Raw genomic sequence first — 18,936 nt, 5'->3', positions numbered from 1 at the left:
TCGCGTCGTGATCGGTGACATCCTTAGGCGGTTAACATCCAATCAACTCTCACTTTTTTATCCACGATTCTTTTTCTTGGTGTCTTTAGTAGTAGTAAATCTTTCGTCTGGACGTGCTGTCACAAAAACCCTGGGGTAGTTTACTAACTACCCCAGGGTACTACTGTACCACCGTGCTTATTTCTGGCTTATTTTTGCGGTCATTCAGCATTGCTGTGTCCGTAGGGCAAAGTTGTCAGTGAAATTCGTACACACGAGGCTTTGACACCTACGCCACAGTGTTTGACGTGTCCTTTGTACGCTTTACGCAGTGTTGCTCTGTTTATATGCTATGGTTTTCACTTATGGTTCGGTTCGGTTTAGATTGTAAGGTAATCTGGTCGCAAACTCGTATTATTTATACAGCGCTTTGATCATAAACTCGTACCTTAATCGTATTTTTAAACTGTTTAGCATATAATAAATACACTTCCATCCCGCTTTATCTTGTCGGATTACGTACGTATGCAAAGACTAGCACAGCAGACTTTAGTTATCTAAATTAAAATGGCTTACTGAAACCTTTCGTAGTATAAGGCGCTGTGCAAACGTAGACACAACAACCTGTTGTTACTGATTCGGGATAATGAAACCAACAACTGGAATTGAATATTTTATTCATCTTCATAATCGTCGTCACTGCTAGACATACTCATAGATGATTGTGCGTCGTTTGATGGCATGAAGAACACATTTCACTCAGCAGTCGATAGAAAAAGCTATGCTCGGAGTATCTCTTAGTTATAGACTCAGAAATGAATAAATTCGTAATCTTCTACGGCAATGAGCGAGGCACTTAGTTCGGTTCCGTCCGGAAACCGGTGGCCGTTGAGGTCCAAAGGGTGCTGAAATGATAACCTCGCATAGGTAACCGCAGCGTTAGAAGACCCTCGATGAGATGGATGTTTGTATTGCCGTATAATAATTAATACGACATAGTTGCGATAACGTAAATCAATCAGTGCCGTTGTTAACACGACGGTAACTATACCTTACTTACCTTTTGTGAGGTAGGAATTTGGCCTGTTCCTTACCACCACACTTCGAAGAGTAAGTTAACCTATTGGTACATTCTCAGTCACAGGTGAAAATAATTGCTAATTAAGGAGTACTTCAGCTTAGCTCGCCAAATTGCATTGGAGCAGTGTGGTAAACTTGTAAAAAAACGTGGGTAAACATCTATATACCTCTTTTCTATAAGAGGGGATCTATGTCTACTAGCAATCGGACATTTATAAGATACCGCGATGATAATAGAAATATTTGAAGTCACTATAATAAGCAGTTGGTTCCAATAAACCAACTGATCGCAGTATAAAATGCAACTAGAAAGTTTCAACTGTAGCCACGTATTTCATGCCCGTTCTGGTTCGCAGTGGTCAGCGGACGTGCCTTTAAAAAACACGCGTCTTCTCATAATCATAATATAATTACACCCGTGCGAAGCCGGGGTGGGTCGCTAGTTTGTTATTAATTCTTTGTGTGAAAAAATGCTCCATATAACTGTAGTATAAAATTGAGAGATCGGCAACTAAATACAGCTAGAATAATAGTAGTAGTAGGTACTGTTTGTTGTGATTAGATTCCCACGTTCGTATCGAAAAGTTTCTACGTTTGCAGCCCGCCTTAGGGCACCGCGTTTATCATTATCCTTCTAATCCTTATTATGTTTAATGTTAATGCTTTATTTTGCTTAACAAAAACAATTAATATGCATTAAATGAAACCGTAGTCGAACTTTTTAATAACTAGCCCAACAGTTTATTTAATGCAAGCTATGTAGGTATTTCAACTGTCCAGTAATTAATTCTAAATGAACATGGTTATTTGTTTCACAAACTTTGAATAGGAATTTCCTATGTGCAAACCAGTAGAATGCATGATGCTGTCAAATACAGAGTTTCTGTGAAATTAAAACGTGTAGGTCAAAGCTAGGTCGGATTGCAATATTAGTGATACGGCGCCTTTTCACCAGAGGTGGCTATGCTCGGAAAGTGTTTGAGCAATAAGATTGCTTCAATTCTATGGCCTAACTAAGTTTGATGAAAATTGTTTTTTTTTATTCCACTATAAGCTAGCTTATGCAATTTTCCCGGTGAATAAGTGATGATTTAGTCTAAGATGGTTACGGGCTAATATGGAAACATCGTACCGGAACGCTAAATAGCATTGCGGCACGTCATTCGAAGTCGAAGTCAAATATTTATTTTATTCAAATAGGCACATGAATGCACTTCTGATGCGTTCATTACGTATTATAGATATATTATAGTGAGATGATGGCGATGACTACATTCGTACACTTAAAACTAAACCTACGAGGGTTCCAAACGCCCGGTCTAAGAAGAAGCCTACGAAAAACTTAGCCGGGTGTTCTTTTCGCTATGACCATCGCACATAGTAATTTGAAACTACTTAAGAATAAACCAGCTTTTTTATCGGTTAATTAATCCTAAGTCCTATTATATTTCTTTGAACTTTTTTAGGAACATCTCCAAGATATCGGTAGCTTATCGGTAATTATTTCAATAAATTACCGGTGGATACTTTACGGTAGTTTATTTAAATAATTAATCATTGTCGGTAGGGTGGTAACTAGCCACGACCAAAGAGACCAGACCAGAGAAAATTCTGAAACTATGAATTCCCAAAGAAGATGAAAAGTAGTTATGAAAGTTACACTTTATTTAGCATAACTTAAACAGTCTCCAGGTAAATATTTCTATGCCGCAACAATGGTATATATACTTCATAGCATCTCAATCATCATTATGACCCATTACCGGCCCATGGGTCTCTTCTCAGAATGAGAAGGGTTTGGACCGTTGTCCACTGCGCTGGCCAACTGCGAAGTGGTATTAGACTTTACAAGCATTTTGAAGAACTGTCGGGCAGGCAGGTTTCCCCAAAATGTTTTCCTGCGACGTTGAAGCAAGTAATATTTAATGCTTAAGACACACATAACCACGAAACTGTACAGAGTTCCGAGGCCAGAGAATTTGTTCTCTTCGAAAGGGACCTTGAAGTCATGACCACTAATCTGTTACCGCTCATATTATCTTGGAATATCAAAATTGCCATTTATTCCAATTTAAAACACATCTTAGTAGCTTTTTGTATTAAAGGCGCATTACAAAACAAGTAAAACGAAGTTAAGCGTCGAGTAACCCAAGCTAAGAATGTAGGAACCCCACTGGTACTGTATGATTTAAGTCATAATACCTAAGGAATAGGATCTAAAATTCTTTGCACATTTGAGCTAAGCGGAAAATCAAAAAATAGAGTTGTGTCTGTCAAAAATATTATCATGTGGCCGAGACGACTGGCGCCGCGATTACAAGGGATTTCAAGCTTAACCCTTTTGTATCGAAAGGTGGCTTTTATTCCACAAATAAAACGCCTCATGTGCCTATAATTAAACTGGCTCCCACGCCCGGAAAACGGCAATACAACAATGCTTAGTGACAAAAATAGGCATGGTTGTTCACTTCCCCGGATGAGCTCTGCGACAAAAAGCTACTCTAATACTAAGATTGTAAAGGTCAGAGATTTTGTCTGAAAAATATCAGTTCCAGTCCGGAGTTAGGTAATTGGAGTGGCCATCCCCGCGAGCGAGCTCGTTATTTCTCCGATCCCGATCAATTTCACTTGCATGTAATAATTTTTAAACGTAAAAGCTGGGCAACTTGGCATTAGAGAAGCGCTGTGGATCACCTGTGTAACTCCCCATCACCTATGAGAGTTCTTGAACCCTGAATTGAACTGGGGAACGTAAACCTGAGAGTGACGCCTAATGGACCTTAACCACCCTCAGGGTGACAATGGATAATGGATTTGTCAGACTGGGATTTGGTATAGTGTCCGAGGCCATATTGTCATCATACGTGACGTAAGAAGTCCTCGTCTTCAAGGAGAATTTGTATCAGTGTGTTTTGCTTGCGATTGTCCGCCATATGCCGCGCATAAACTATTTTACGTCCAACCCCGCACACAACTATCCTACAAATCGCACTTTTAACAGTAGTATTTTTGACCACATTTAGCTCTTTAGAAATTTTACTGTGTTCATATGATTGTACTGAATGCGCCATTCCTGAAAAGCACAACACACGTCTAGACACTTTTCGTTCGAAAATAATAGACTGTTCTCATCTTATTTACTTAGTATTCAGCAATCAGCACCGTATCATAGATTTTAACCTACTAGTAGAAGCTATAATGTGAAAGTAAAATTAAATTAATTTTATGAGGTCTGTCGAGGATTCTTATCTACTGATTTTAATTTTTCACACGTTCCGCGAGCAGCGCTTACTTTAGCAGTGAGGATGAATTTGAGCTTTAAACAAAGTTAGATGAGTTAAATTTTTCTATTTTTCAATACTCGCGTATAAACTAGATATTCGTAGGTTAAATGTTAAATTCAAATACAGCCCGGCCTCCGAAATAATAATGACATCCATTTTATCAGTTTTTTTCTTATTGCTTTGTGGATATAACTACAGCTAGAGTTTTTAATAATAATAATAATTTACCACAAATTCCACTTCAAAGTTACATCGATAATTCGATAAAAACTATCATAAACATTCTATTCCAAAGTCCGAACTTTAAGTCTTTCCTAAGTATTAGTTAATCGATTGATTAATGGCCAAAATTTCCTACAGAGTCACCGTGGTTCATCGCCCGCAATACGCACCTTCGCTCCTGATGGCAGAACGTTGGAAGCTGGCGTAACTGGTATACCTCGATCACCATCGCCCCTTCGAGCAGCGTCGTTGGACGTGAGAGCGGCACCGATGGCGCACGGGTCGTTAGCCTCGCTGGCTGACTCCCCCGCACCTCCCAGCCCGAGGCATGCACCGCCTCGATGTCTCTCACCATTATTGATGCCGCCAAGGTAAATTGTAACCTGTTAAAACCTTCGCTGTCCTGGCATATTTACTAGTTAATGGTGCCACAGAATTTATAGGTACGACATTTTTGATTTAAACAAAATGTGTCGTTGGACACACAATTGCGGACACACTTTAGCCATCAACATGACGACAAATTACTTTATAATTTTCTCCTCTTTAGAATCGAAGTGGCTTAAGCCATCGTTCTTTAATTAGAATATGGTAATTAATTAGAAAAGAATATCTACATTTTAGGCTCACGCTTTTAATGAAGTTTGATATATATATATATATATATATATAATAGATCTTAGAATAGATAACTTCCTCATTAACTTTTTGCTATAAACCCCGAGTGCGTGAATGTACAATTGGTATTTTCAGTCAATCTAAACGCACTCAACTTGATGCAGAGTTTAATATTAGCAACCGCTACAAATCCTTCCTTGGTGTGCGTGCTTGCACGCAGCTAAAAGAAGGTGTTAATTTATCGCACTTCAAATTTGGTGCAACAATTGGCGTGATACAAAATATGTTTGTATGGTTTGCGGTATGGCTAAGGGGCAGGATGTGTGTGCGGCACATAAGCAGGCGAGTGTTATGGTTTAAAACTGCACATATTTTAACAAACAAGCGGCATTTATATTTACATGTCGATATAAATATATAAATGTATTATATTAAATAAAATGTAAATTAAAATATACTAAGTAAGAGAAGAGCAAGATCTTTTGGCACAGGTTTTTAAACTTAACAAGAAGGTCTACTACACCTTATCTGTAATATGTGAACAAATAAATTTACATTTCATTTCATTTATCATCATCATCCGCGGCCTATTAACCTCCTCCTCCTATTAAGCCCTCGTCTCTCTTAGGAGAGACGGTTTCAGACCATAGACCCACCACGCCGCTCCAATGCGGGTTGCTGGGCTTTGACGACTATTACCACTAGTAAATGATAATAACCGGACCGAGGGCTTAACGTGCTCTATTTCATCTAGTAGACTGTATTTTAAATTTTCTCAACGGGTATACGCTTTATCTGTTAAATTGTATGCTTAAAATAAACGCATTTATGAAGCTTTTGTTGTTAGGTGAAGAGCTATCTAGGTGAACGTAGCGAAGCAAATACATTAATCTAACATCATTTTGAAAGCAAAGTCTGGTAAGATATACTTATTCATAATTGGGATGCTGTATTTATTATTTGCCCACAAATAAAATAATATAGGTCTGGATTTTATTTAACGTATCTAATCAATTTAAATGAGATAAATCACTAAGTACTTACGAATATGTACGAAAGATGAAAGACGTACGTTGCTAACCAAACAATAATTTTATTTAATTGAATGACTTTTGCAGATGCGGGGAATTTGGGCCTTGCATTTTATTTGCTCGTAAATATTTTTTAGCGCTTTTATGGTGCCCCCCGTGATGAAGTTATGTGTGGTATTTAATTAGTAGTAGATGACTACTACTAATTAAATAATCACAAATCTACTACTGAAGGACATAAATATAGTTCAGCGGGTACATACCGCAATAATATTTTTGGTTTTGAACCGTTGAACTATATTTAAGAAATGTTGATTAATCACGAAAATCTTAGTTTAAAATCTTTAATTACTAAAGGACTAATCAAACTGATTATAAGTAGGTAGGGCTAGATAACATACTTCTCTTTTACCAAAACGACGTAAACAATAGGCGTTCTCGTAGACTCATTATGCGCAGATATAGCATCAAATATCGACAGCCAATATCGGATACGCAAAATTTTCCGCCTATCAGGGTTGCCACAAATGAGGAAGTTATGTTTTTTATTATTTATGATAAAATACCAGTACTTACGTGATTAACTCGATCTATGTACTTATTCTCGCTTTAAGTTACAACGTGATTCATGATTTGACTACTCCATAGTCAGCCATTAGTAATTAATCCTGATAGTGCCACTTGTAGGGCTAAAACATTGTCTATACTTAAAACATTGTCATGATATATCAGTGTATTAAAAAAATATTAACATGCTCTTAAAATAACTAAAATGTCGTTTTCTATTTTCATGTACACTGTTTGCCATAGACCTTGAAAAAAAAATGTTATGTTATTATGCTAAGCTTATACCTATCAATAACCAAGGGTTCACCGAAGCAACACTTCCGTTCACATCAAATCGCATGGAATGGTATGCTTCTGCATGCAGTCCAATTTCAGGCAATTTTGTTTTATCGGACCTCGATTCTCTGTCTTTAGACACTCTCAACTACAATTTCAGAGTTAAAAATGAATCTGTGTACGAAGGAGATTCTATGCATGTCTCTCATATCATAGTCTGAAAAGCGTGGCCACAGAATTATAAACATATATAATCCGTGTACATGACTAATATCATCAAAAACCACGCACTTTAGTGGTTTTACATGAAGAGGCGGTTAATCACTTAACTCATTTAGTAGTTGAAAGTAATTATTTTACCTCTAATGTTCTAAGCGTTTATCATAAAATGAAGAAAATGGGAAATGTTTGCGAGCTAGCAACATTCCGCGTGTGTGAAGTGAGACGTGCTCGGGGCTTCTTTCCTATTTTTGGACACAATGCATTCAATGTTGGCTGAATTAGGATTCTGTTGATAATGTTCTTAACTCTGAGGGCGTGGCTTGGTTGCCGGTGTATATTTAGGCACAAGAGGTTTAACACCAACGCCTAAGGAGGTTGTTCACAGGGCGGCAAATCGTACGAAGTGTCCCTTTCATGAACGGCAAAGTATTGCTCTGTTTATAGACGATAGTTTTCCGCTAATTATCGGCATCTCACAAGTTAAATGGGTAGGTATAAGGTGAAGCGCGGCCGCCAAGAAAATCATGAGGCATTTCACTCAATAGACTTTGGTATTGGCAACCCTAAAGTTTTGCTAGTACCAATCTGTAACAGGCTTGTCGCTCTCCCCTCGTCACACATTGATTTAAACACAGTTTGGGCATCCGAGCCTTTCAGTACTTTAAATGATTATTTTCTAACAATGTTTGGCTTGCGTTTGGATAAGGTAGGATAAATCTCCAATGATTGCCTCATCGTCAATAACCCACTATCGGCCACCTACAGGGCACTGGTCTCCACTCAGAATGAAAGGGGTCCACCACGCTGGCCAAGTGCAGGTTAGTGTAGTAGGTTTCCCAAGCCTTTGAGAACATTAGGGAGATGCCGGTTTCGTCACGATGTTTTCCTTCACCGTTAAAGACAGTGATATTTAAATTGTTTTTAAATTGAAAAAGGAACAGAACTCAAAGTCAAAGGCGCGTATCGGGGGTCGAACTCGGCCCCCATAGAGGGAGGCCGAAGGTCTAACAACTATCACCGCTTCAATTAATAGACGATTTTCGATTTTCTTGTAGCGACTTCCTGCGACTTGTTTTATATTGTTTGTGCAAGTAGTGAGAGATCTACTTGGATAGACAATATAAATTGAGATAAATATATTAGAGCTTTTAGTACGATAAGTTTTCCTATCTGTCCAACCTATAGCAACTTTGTAACTCGTTGAACAATGCCAATAATTGCTGCTAGTTCTAGGGAAATCCTACTTTTCTAATTTGATCACATAGAGCTACACCATCGGCTTAGGAACTCCAAGGTTTCTTATGAAACTTATGCCATGTTTCAGAGCACATTGGACATCACCGCAATCACTCTCTGTTCGAAGTCCCTTTCTTTCAAGCACTGAGTGAGGTTTAGAAGTTCCTCAGGGTGTCAATAATTCTTTGACGAATCTTTCCTTTTCTAATAAACTTTTGATATTAATTCTTGCCTATCTTCTGATAAACTTTTGATATCAGTTAAAGCCAGTTTTTCAGTCTTTTTTAAAGAAACCTTCGCCTAAAATAGACCAACACTTTGCTGGGCATGCAAGAAACACGTCCTAAATAGTGCCACCCATCAACCTGGGTGCGTAGGTGTAATAAAATACATACATGCATATTTTGGAATGCGATGACAAGTAGGCGCATGGCAAAGGCAAAGGCAAGAGGCACTTTATTCCTGTCTGTGGCGCTAAATAGATTTAAATCTACTTTTAACTCTGAAATTGTAGGCGTAGGTGTGAGCCTCACGTGCCTGTAATTACACCGGCAATCACACCCTTCAGACCGGAACACAGCAAGGCTGCTCGACTGCAGAAACAAGTTTGGCAGTAGTACTTTACCGGATGAGCTATCCACCATAAAGCTCTTCAATAAAGTAGTATAACTAAGACACAAAAATCTCTATACAAAAAGCTCTAATTCTAGTTTTAAGTACTGGATAAAATCATCATCATCTTCTTGTCAACCAATCGACGTCCAATGCTGGATATAGGTCTTTTGTAGGGAGTTCCACAATACACGGTCCTGGGCCGCTTGCCTCCAGCGGCTCTCAGCGACTCGTCTGATGTCATCCGTCCACCTCGTTGGGGGCCGACCTTCGCTGCGTTTACCGGTGCGGGGTCGCCACTCCAGCACCTTAAGACCCCAACGTCCATCGGTTCTCCGAGCTATATGCCCTGCCCATTGCCACTTCAGCTTCGCGACGCGCTGAGCTATGTCGGTAACTCTAGTTATTCTACGGATCTCCTCATTTCCGATTTGATCACGTAGGGAGTATTCCTAGCATAGCTCTCTCCATCGCCCGCTCTGGCTCTGAGCCTTCTTATGAGGCCCATAGTTAGCGGCTGGATAAAATATATAGGTTAAATCTTAGCTCGACCTTTTTGAAACAGTGATTTAGAATGGTTATACTTACATTACATTATGCAAAAGGTCGTTGTGTAAAGGACCGGTACCCGAGCCCCGCGAGAATCAATCTGAGGCGGGTATGTCTCCCCTTCGCAAATTGATATAAACTCAATTTGCGCACCCGGGCCCTCCAACGCCCTCAACTCATTACTTTGTAGTCTTTGTGCCACTGGCGCTTCTTTGCCCAACGATAATTAAACATAATTGTTAAGTAAATATTAATTCAATATTCCGTTGAGAGAATGAAGCCTTCCAATTAATAGTAAAGCTTGTGGTAGAAATTACTCAGTTCAGCAAAAACCCTTATCAATAAGTATAATTATCTTTAGCCTATTTGAATGTCCCACTTCTATTTACTTAGTTCACACTATGGGTATTGTACGAACTTATAGTAAGACTCTCTACCCCATGCCCACTTCATTTAGCGATAAAACATTTTTACTCGAATCAAATTATAACTGTGATTCGGTTAGTACTGAGTTCTTTGATTTGTTTCCAGACTGCCAAAAGGAAGGATATATATTTTTACTGTATATGTATATATATTATGTATTTGCATGCCAATTTGGCAATATTACAGGGTTTCAAATAAGAAATGAATAACTATGATTGAATAAAATATGTATATTTAAATTGTTTAAAACTTCTCGTACACTACATTAGATCTAGTGTTATTATTTTCAAAATTTGTTGGCAACCCCAGCACCGCTATTTACCTTTCTATCGGGGAAAGACTTTTCAAAATCGGTTCAGAAAATGCAAAGATTACGACACGAAAATAAAAACACACCAAATTTACCTAAAAAAAAATATATACTAAATATTGCATTCCCAATCACGATAACTACAGGTTTATATTACGACAAGCTTTTACCCCCGTAGCATCCTTGGGATTACAAATAAATCCATAATGCTCACTGCATCACTTTTATACGAACCTGTTTATACCTGTATTTCTGGCAGTCATAATTAGAACAATGTTTAATAGATTTTCCACGACGACGCCACGAATTCATCTGCGTTTTTTTTTCTGTTTTAAAAAAAAATTCATAGAAATTCATTTCATAAAATTGTGCCTATGGAAGAAAGGTCTTTTTTTTTTTTAATTAGACTGAAACCGCTCCCGCTTTTACTTCCAGGTTAATCACTTATGTCCATGATGTAAGCTATAAATATGCCTTTCATTAAGTTACCTAATATATAAAATTCTTGTGTAATAGTGTTCGGGGGTAATCCTAAACAGCTTGACCGATTTTTTTTTTATGTATATATTCGGTAGGTCCTAAAATCGGCCGTTATCTTATGAAAATTAAGCTTAATTCACGAAATAGGCTATATTTCGCGAATTAAGCTTAATTTCTAAACTCAGCAGGCAAATCTGTATGGTGTAATTTATAATTTCTATTTATTTATACTCCTCACTAAACAGTTAGTATTCATTGTAAAGTCAACATCTCCCGAGGATGCTCCGGTTTTGGAGCGAAACGTGCGTAGAGGATACATTGCCGAAAATCTGTTTGGTGTGGAGTATAAGGATTGAAGAAATTATAAATTACACAATCCTCCTGCTATTGACGGAGTATAACAAATTAAGCTTAATTTTCATTACACATCATGTAATTCCGGCCGTAATCTATTTTTTTAACCCCAAAGTGATAAGAATGGTGGTGGAATGGATTTTGGTTCCCCAAATAATTTAAGCCCCAAATCATAAAGAAAATGTTGTCCAAAAGTAAAAATAAAATGTCTCGTATCGACCATTATTCTACCGTTAAAATTATTTGGGCAACCAAATAGTTGTTGAAGTTTTAACCACTGGGCTCTAACCGCTCGCTGTAACTGTGTAACCTTTCCATATAATCCAATCAATATTAGTAATCTCGTCATCAAAACGAGACTATAAACATGAGGTCACCATTTCATAAGCTACTGAAATATTAAAGGCTGGAACGCACGTTCTGTATACATTATTAAACCCGTGAAATGTGTATTTTCGTCACGTCATAACCTGCTCAAATATTAATGATCACATTATGCCTTGATGACAAACGAGGCGTGATACAAACGTTTAATATTATATACCAAATATTTCCTTCAACTACCTCGGCACGGATGTTAGGATTTTCCTCAAAATCACGTGGATCCGTTCTGTTGTTGCGTACGAGAAGGGCCTACAAACAAAACACTTCGAATACTTTGCATTGTTCGAAGACAATTGTGGCACTAACGCAAAAGGAGGAGGAGGCACTTTACTACCTAAAAAAATACACATGAAATGAAACAAACACTCACATGTTTATCAGATTTCCTGCTTGGGTGATATTTTTCGTATTGTCCACGTCAAATAAATGGATGTCTACTCAACGAATCACATCGACACTAGAAGGGTACGTTGTAAAGTCAACACTGCACCGGCTTCCCGGCCGCGGCACCAGACCATCCTTCTGAGGATGTTCTAGTGCCAGTTCCGAGAGTTTATTTTATTTGTGTAGTGCGGTGCACAAAAATTAAAGAAATCAAAAATGTATTTACCTATGTACAAGCACTTCGCTGAATTGGAAAGATTACTAAGTAATCGACAGTCTATCCAATATTTTTCTCCGCTTAGCTCTTCCTGCTGCACCTTAACAGTACTCTGAAAGCCGGTTTCTTCGTGTACTTACTCTGTTGACGGGGGTGGAAACCGCCAATTCTTGAAATTCGTATAATAATTATTATTGTTTCATGGTTATAGGAACTAATATTTATTTGGCCTGGCCCGAATCCCTCCTGAATCGAATACAATACTTTATCTATAGTTAAAAATGCTAACTACAAACCAATGAGCAGGAAGTCGAGAGCGATTCCAATCTGAATTTTGGATCCAGTTTTAATATAATTGAACCTTAACTTATTTCGTATTGTTTTCAGAAGAATAGACAGAAGTAATTCCTTAGTTGAAAGCAGTAGCGGGGCTCCACTCAGTCCTGGGGCCGGCGCCGCAATCAGCGCCCTAGGAGCCCTACAGCCAGATCTCTATACCAAACGGGAGGCCCCTCTAGTCATCGAGCTAGAGGGCGCCGGGCCCTCCTTGGGAAGAATCCACCTGCGTCTTAAATACGACTTCGATAGGTCTGATCTTGAAGTACATTTGATTGAAGGTTAGTTACTAATATTACAACATTTTTGTATACGTTCCTCTAAAGCTACGCCATTGCAATCGTGTCAATACTATGAATTACCTATTGAAACGGTTGCAATGTCCATAGGCTTGTTTTAGAAAAGCGATTTTAAAACTCTATGGGAGCATTCGATTCGCAAATTTAGTTTTGCGAGCACATTTATACTCATGCGGATTTATTTCGCGCTCGTTTTTACTTTCTGTATTCGGTAAAACCTTCACCAATCTTGACAGAATTTGCTAAAGAGATAGATCTTTTACCGTAAAAATAAATGGTTTCCGAATGAAAGAACATCTTAACTAAGGTAGGTAGGTACACAAAGTCACTGGCAACATTACATAATAAAATTTAAAATGCCTGATACAATCCTGCCTGTCCTGCCTGGTAGGTATAATCATGAAAAAAATTATAAGTGAAGCTGAGAAGTAAGTAAGTGCATTGTATGGTATACCCAACAAGTTCTAAACACGATTGGATTTTCTCGCAAATCCGATCTTGGCCTATATTGTGTGTTTGTCAAGTTGAGCGTAACTACAGATTCCATTTCGATTAAATTCGGACCTTGTAATCCCGTTACAGATATGTCCATTTCCGGTTAGTTTGGGTAGAATTCTCCACAATCACAGAGGCGATTGTGTAGGAGAAACATTTTCATTTGACAGCGTCCATTCATTTAACGTATGGTTTGTTTTGTAAAACAGTCAAGTCGAATTGAGTTTTAGTTTCAATGCATTACCATTTGGATCGATAACTAAGACGATAAGATTGTTGATTATTCAGTAGTCAGTTGCATACCTGCAAGTAGGTATGATACTTTAGTAATTATTTATTCATTTATTCAGTTACAGTTCCATTATAATGTTATACAGATTTCAATAATTATAGTACCAAAATAGAAAATGTCATCCCAATATTTACATTTAAAATGGAACCCTATGAGGTTGTTGCAACCCGATTTATCGGGAGGTGGACTTATTATCATCATTAATTATTTTCATTTCGAAAGTCGTTATTTTAACAGTAAGCTTTCTCCAGCAAGTACCTAATGTTTTGACAATTTAGTTTATTCGTTTATATTTTCTTTTCTTTGGTATGTTCTGGGATTTTATTGTAAATTTTTGTGTACATTGGGCACATTTAATGTAATGACCTAGTTTTTTCTTGTTCAGGGTTTCTTTAACAGTCCAGTTAGTTCTTACTTCCTCGTCCTTCTTACCTCCTCGTTCTTGTTAAAGTGTATAATAAGTGTAAACACTTCAACAAGAAGGCTGCCTTGCAGGCGCTAGTACGAAGTAAGAACAATCTATGATCTTTAGTGCGGGCTCTTACGGGGCACCGTAGATCAAATATGCTTTGCACTAATGCATAAGAGAAGCATCCTTTTAAAGAAACACATCTTATACTCTGGGGAGGATAAATAACTCCTAGCCAAGAATGTGCTGCTATATATATATATCTATATATCTATCTATATATATAAAAGAGAAAGTGTGTGGGTATGTTCCGTATAGGCTCCGAAACGGCAGGACCGATTTTAATGAAACTTTCAGGTAATCTCCGGATTGACCTGGCGAGTAATCCTGTAAAGTTTGGTGACGATCGAAACACTCCTATTTTGGAACTGTCAAACTGTCAAATAAAGCTTCTGATTTACGATGATGATATTCTATTGTGGGATGTACGTGGGTGTAGATAATGATCTTCAACCGCTCGAGAAGAGAATAGGAGAGAATGAATACGGAGAGAAATAAATAATTTAATATATTATGACACTTAAATTAAAAATGTAACGATGTAAGTTTATTGTTAAAATAAAATTAAGCAAAATCTAGCCCGGCGAAGCGGGCTGGGTACGCTAGTAGTTGATAACTATAGAAGATCGCAAAAGATTGCAATCGGTTGAATTTCCTAACTCCAAGTAGATACTGAGAATTTTTAGCAAACGGAAGAATATTTTCCCGACTCGGGGATCTAGCCATGGAATAAATGTCAATGTTCATTGAACGAGCTAAACACAAGACCAAGACTACACACTAGACTAGACCTACTTTTGCTTACGGCTTAGCACTGCTATTGAAGCTTCTCTATAACGCCAAAAAAAAGGTAGCACTGCTATAGGTATATGACACTGGTAAAAATAAACATATCAAGGTAAACAATGAAAAAAAAGCACCGCACATGCATGATAATGCTCGTGTTAATTCTCTGAATAAACAATGCCTGTACAAACTTTCAGGCTTAAATGGATTAGCGCGGACATAATGGTAGGCAACCACGTGTAAAATATAAATTCGTCACTAAAAAGCAAATTTAATATTTAATTTTAGGTACATGTCTGATGTCATATTACTTTGCAAGTCAGACAATGTGAAATGGGAAAAGTTTAAGTGTTCATTCACCTCCAAGTTAGAAAAGCTCATGTATTTTTAAGACGTTTTTTATGTTAAGCATTCCACGAATTCGTCCGCTTGGAATTTGTGATTTTCCGCGGAGTCAAGATATTTCCCGGGCTAAAAATAGTCTACGTCTGTCTCCATTTGGTACACTATCTACCTATGTAAAATAACATCTATCTTTAATTATTTGCATTTCTCTCAAAGACACCGATGGTTAAATTAATGAAAGTAAAAAAACCCCTAAGAGAAAAATCGAAAACTCTTTTGTGTACAATTTGCCTTTGGGTTACTTTCGATAAATTCGCCAAACATTTGGCTATGTGAAGAACACGTTTTAAATATTTTATTCAAATATTAGCGCTTGACGCACAAACATATACAAAAACTTTTATTCCTTATTAATATTTCAGCTTTTTGTGACAGAACTCATCCGGGGAAATACTAACGCCATACTTACTTCTGTCATCACAGCAGCCATAGCTGTGCTTCAGTCTGAAGGGAGTTGTTGCCAGCGTAATTACAGGCAGATGTGGCTTTACACCTACCTTAAGTTTAATGGACCTGGGCGGCACTTTGTAGAGCGTATACCTTGAAAGCCCTGCGAAGTGTTTAAGACGATGGTTTTCATCTTACCATCAGGTGGGCCGCCGTGTTAAGTTCGGTGTTGGTTTGGGTTTTATCCCGTAGGTATATTCCAAAAGACCTTAAATTAATTTAATACACAATAGTACAGCAGAGCAGAGGCAATCTGATAATAACCAGCATCCCGGATTGGATTATGAATTTCTTAAATATATTTTAGCTCATGATCTTGCGGGCTACGAAGCAGGGGGTTTCAACGACCCCTATGTACGAGTGACTTTATTGCCCGAGGTGGACACCCGAGTGCGGCAGACGCCTGTCCACCGAAATGAAGCGAACCCCTTCTTCGACCAGCATTTCAAGTTCCCCGTATCACACGATGAACTTAGTGACAAGACGCTCTTGCTCCAAGTGTTTGATTATGACAGGTAGGTACTTAAACGGAATATCCCTAACCCTAAAATGCAGTATTACCTGGTCCTGTGCTCGGTTCCCTGAGATAAGAGATCTGTGTTTAACTATATTTGAAATCTGCCTGCGTTGAATCTTTTATTTTTAAATTATAAACTATATTATAATACACCAATATAATAAAGTGTAAGTATTTTTATTTAATTTCAACCATCCTCAAAATATGCTGGATGGGTTCTGGGATCTTAAGGTGCTGCAGTGGCCAGGAAACTCCTAGTAGACAGTGACCAGTCGACATCAAAATGTGGGTTCAATTCCCACAACTGGACAATGTTTATGTGATGGACATGAATGTTTTTCAGTGTCTGGGTGCTTATATGTATTTTCTAAGTATTTATGTATATATAATTCATAAAAATATTCATCAGTCATCTTAGTACCCATAACACAAGCTACGCTTACTTTGGGGCTAGGTGGCGATGTGTGTATTGTCGTAGTATATTTATTAATTTATTTATTTAAAATAGTCGTGGTAACAAGTGGTACAAAACGATTGAATTTGTTAAAACTGACAAAACTGGACATATCCAGCAGTCGACGTGGGCCAGTAAATGTAAAGATGTTGTTTTTGGACTGCTTTCTTTTGGGGAGCAAAAATTAACTGAGAAAAAAGGTGCCAATTCTGCTGTACACATTTCCTTAAATAAACTTAGCTGGCAGGTCTAAAAGCTAAGTAGAGACATCCCTTTCAAGATGTTTTTTTTTTTTAAAAGGACAGAACTCTTAGACCTGCCAAATTTTTTGGGTTATTGTTTAGCTTATGCTTTTGTATTCGTTGGTGATCTCTAGACTTAACTTTGGGTCAAAAGTTCCCGTTATTCCGCAAAAGTTCATAATGTTTCCCGTAAGAAAGAATAGCACTATTTTAATATTATGTACAGCACAATTAGCATCGTTGTCATTTTTAGATTCTCTCGCAACGAAGTGATGGGTTCCGCCAAGGTGCCGCTCTCCCGCGTCGAAGTGGCTGGGGGCGCGGAAGTCTGGGCGGAACTCTCCCGAGAGCGACGTCCACCTGAGGAGCTGCAGGAATTGCTTCTCTCTCTCTCCTACTTACCTTCAGCGGAACGGCTAACTGTCGTAGTTCTGAAGGCGAGGAATTTACTGCCACCTCAAGAAGGAAAAGAAGCTTTGGGTATGCTTTTATTTTTAAATGATTGCAACTAAATTCTTAATGACAAGGTAGCTAGGAAGCAGCCAGCAAAGCTTTCATCTTCCAAAAGATAAAAAATGATGGTAAATGTTGACGGTTGAAAAAAGCAACAACTGAGTTTCTTGCCGGCTCTTCTAGGTGGAATCTGCTTTACAAACCGGTGATAGTCACTGCAAACAGACATACTTGACGTTTCAAAAGTGATTATAAAGAAGCCCTACTTGAAATAAATGAATTTTGAATCGCTTTGTCGCGATTTCACTGATGTTGTGGTAGGTATTAACAGTTTTTTCCTTGTAACATGGTACACAAAGCTACCTTCTTCTTATTTGTTCAGTGTGTTGATGACCTTAAGTTCGAGATGTCACAAATACTGTCTGCTTCCAGATGTTTACGTGAAAGTGTACTTGCTAGTGAACGGGAAGCGGGTCAAAAAGAAGAAGACTAACAGAAAAGAGATCAACAACTCAGTGTGGAATGAAGCGCTCTCCTTCAGTCTACCGTCGTCTAATTTACATGAGGCTTCCATTGAGGTAAGATATTTCCTGAGTTTTGTAAATGTCTTTTCGGGGTTTTACGCAGAAAGGTTCTTCATCTCGAGCGGCGGGTCAGACCGGCTGCTGGCGTGGCGAAGCGTCAGAAGTAACTGATTATATTACAGAAAAGGCTAATTAATTTAAATAATTAATCTGACTAAATTTTGGAGGTTTTTTTTCCAACTTTAGTTTTTATAATAATAAAACCATCCAGAAATGGAAAACCAATTTTAATCCGAAAAAAATTTAAATGGTTCCGGACCCGGAACTCTGCGTCTATGTAGTAGGTATTACGTCAATTCCCAGTGAAATGCCTATAAAGAAGTATCTAGACAACCTATCATTGTTCTGTAAAGGCCATTGCTTTTCTGAATAATTTATTTGTATAAAAAAAAAGATAAAAGCTAGATTTCTACAGGTCCTAATTTAATTGGAACTGAACAGAAAGGCATAAAGGAAGACCATTAATGCATTTCAGTAACAAACTAGTAGTAATATTTTTTTATCTACAGCAAGAACTGTATTTCTCATTTTTTTTTAAATAAGTATGTTTTGTTCTTGCTGAGTATTGATGTGATTTAACCAAGCGAATTGGGAACCACATCTCTTTTGTTAATATAATTGGCCTTTTCTTCAGGTGTGCGTGGTGACCGGCGGCGGGAGCGGTTTAGTGGTAGGCTGGTGTTGTGTCGGAGCTGCAGAACCAGCAGCGGAAGGTCGCCACTGGGCGCAGATGGCGCAGGAAACTCGCAAAGCGGTCGCCATGTGGCACACGCTCAGATAAATCACACCTACAATATGATCTTACACTTAAAGAGTCGCAAGATCCGCAGAAATTCAAGCTGCCGAAATCGCATTGAATGTATAATAGCGATCATAGAATCCTAGTGATCTGAGACAAATTCCCATGTTTGTGAGAAAATAAGCGC

General features: G+C 38.1%; 1 protein-coding gene across 1 annotated transcript in view; it reads left to right on the top strand.

Annotated features, from left to right (window-relative positions):
* The window catches only part of LOC120623820 (synaptotagmin-5-like), a 34,021-nt gene extending 15,085 nt beyond the window's left edge, over nucleotides 1-18,936 (top strand). Inside the window, exons 3-8 of the mRNA XM_039890077.1 lie at nucleotides 4,704-4,936; nucleotides 12,619-12,848; nucleotides 16,068-16,275; nucleotides 17,227-17,453; nucleotides 17,859-18,004; nucleotides 18,645-18,936. Of these exons, the coding sequence (XP_039746011.1) occupies nucleotides 4,704-4,936; nucleotides 12,619-12,848; nucleotides 16,068-16,275; nucleotides 17,227-17,453; nucleotides 17,859-18,004; nucleotides 18,645-18,791 (1,191 nt within the window). The 3' untranslated portion in view covers nucleotides 18,792-18,936. The remainder of the gene's footprint in view (nucleotides 1-4,703; nucleotides 4,937-12,618; nucleotides 12,849-16,067; nucleotides 16,276-17,226; nucleotides 17,454-17,858; nucleotides 18,005-18,644) is intronic.

Source organism: Pararge aegeria, chromosome 5 (assembly GCF_905163445.1).
Source record: "Pararge aegeria chromosome 5, ilParAegt1.1, whole genome shotgun sequence".
Lineage (NCBI taxonomy): Eukaryota > Metazoa > Arthropoda > Insecta > Lepidoptera > Nymphalidae > Pararge > Pararge aegeria.
The sequence above is the reverse complement of the archived record's forward strand: the minus strand, read 5'-3'. Positions and strand labels throughout refer to the sequence as shown.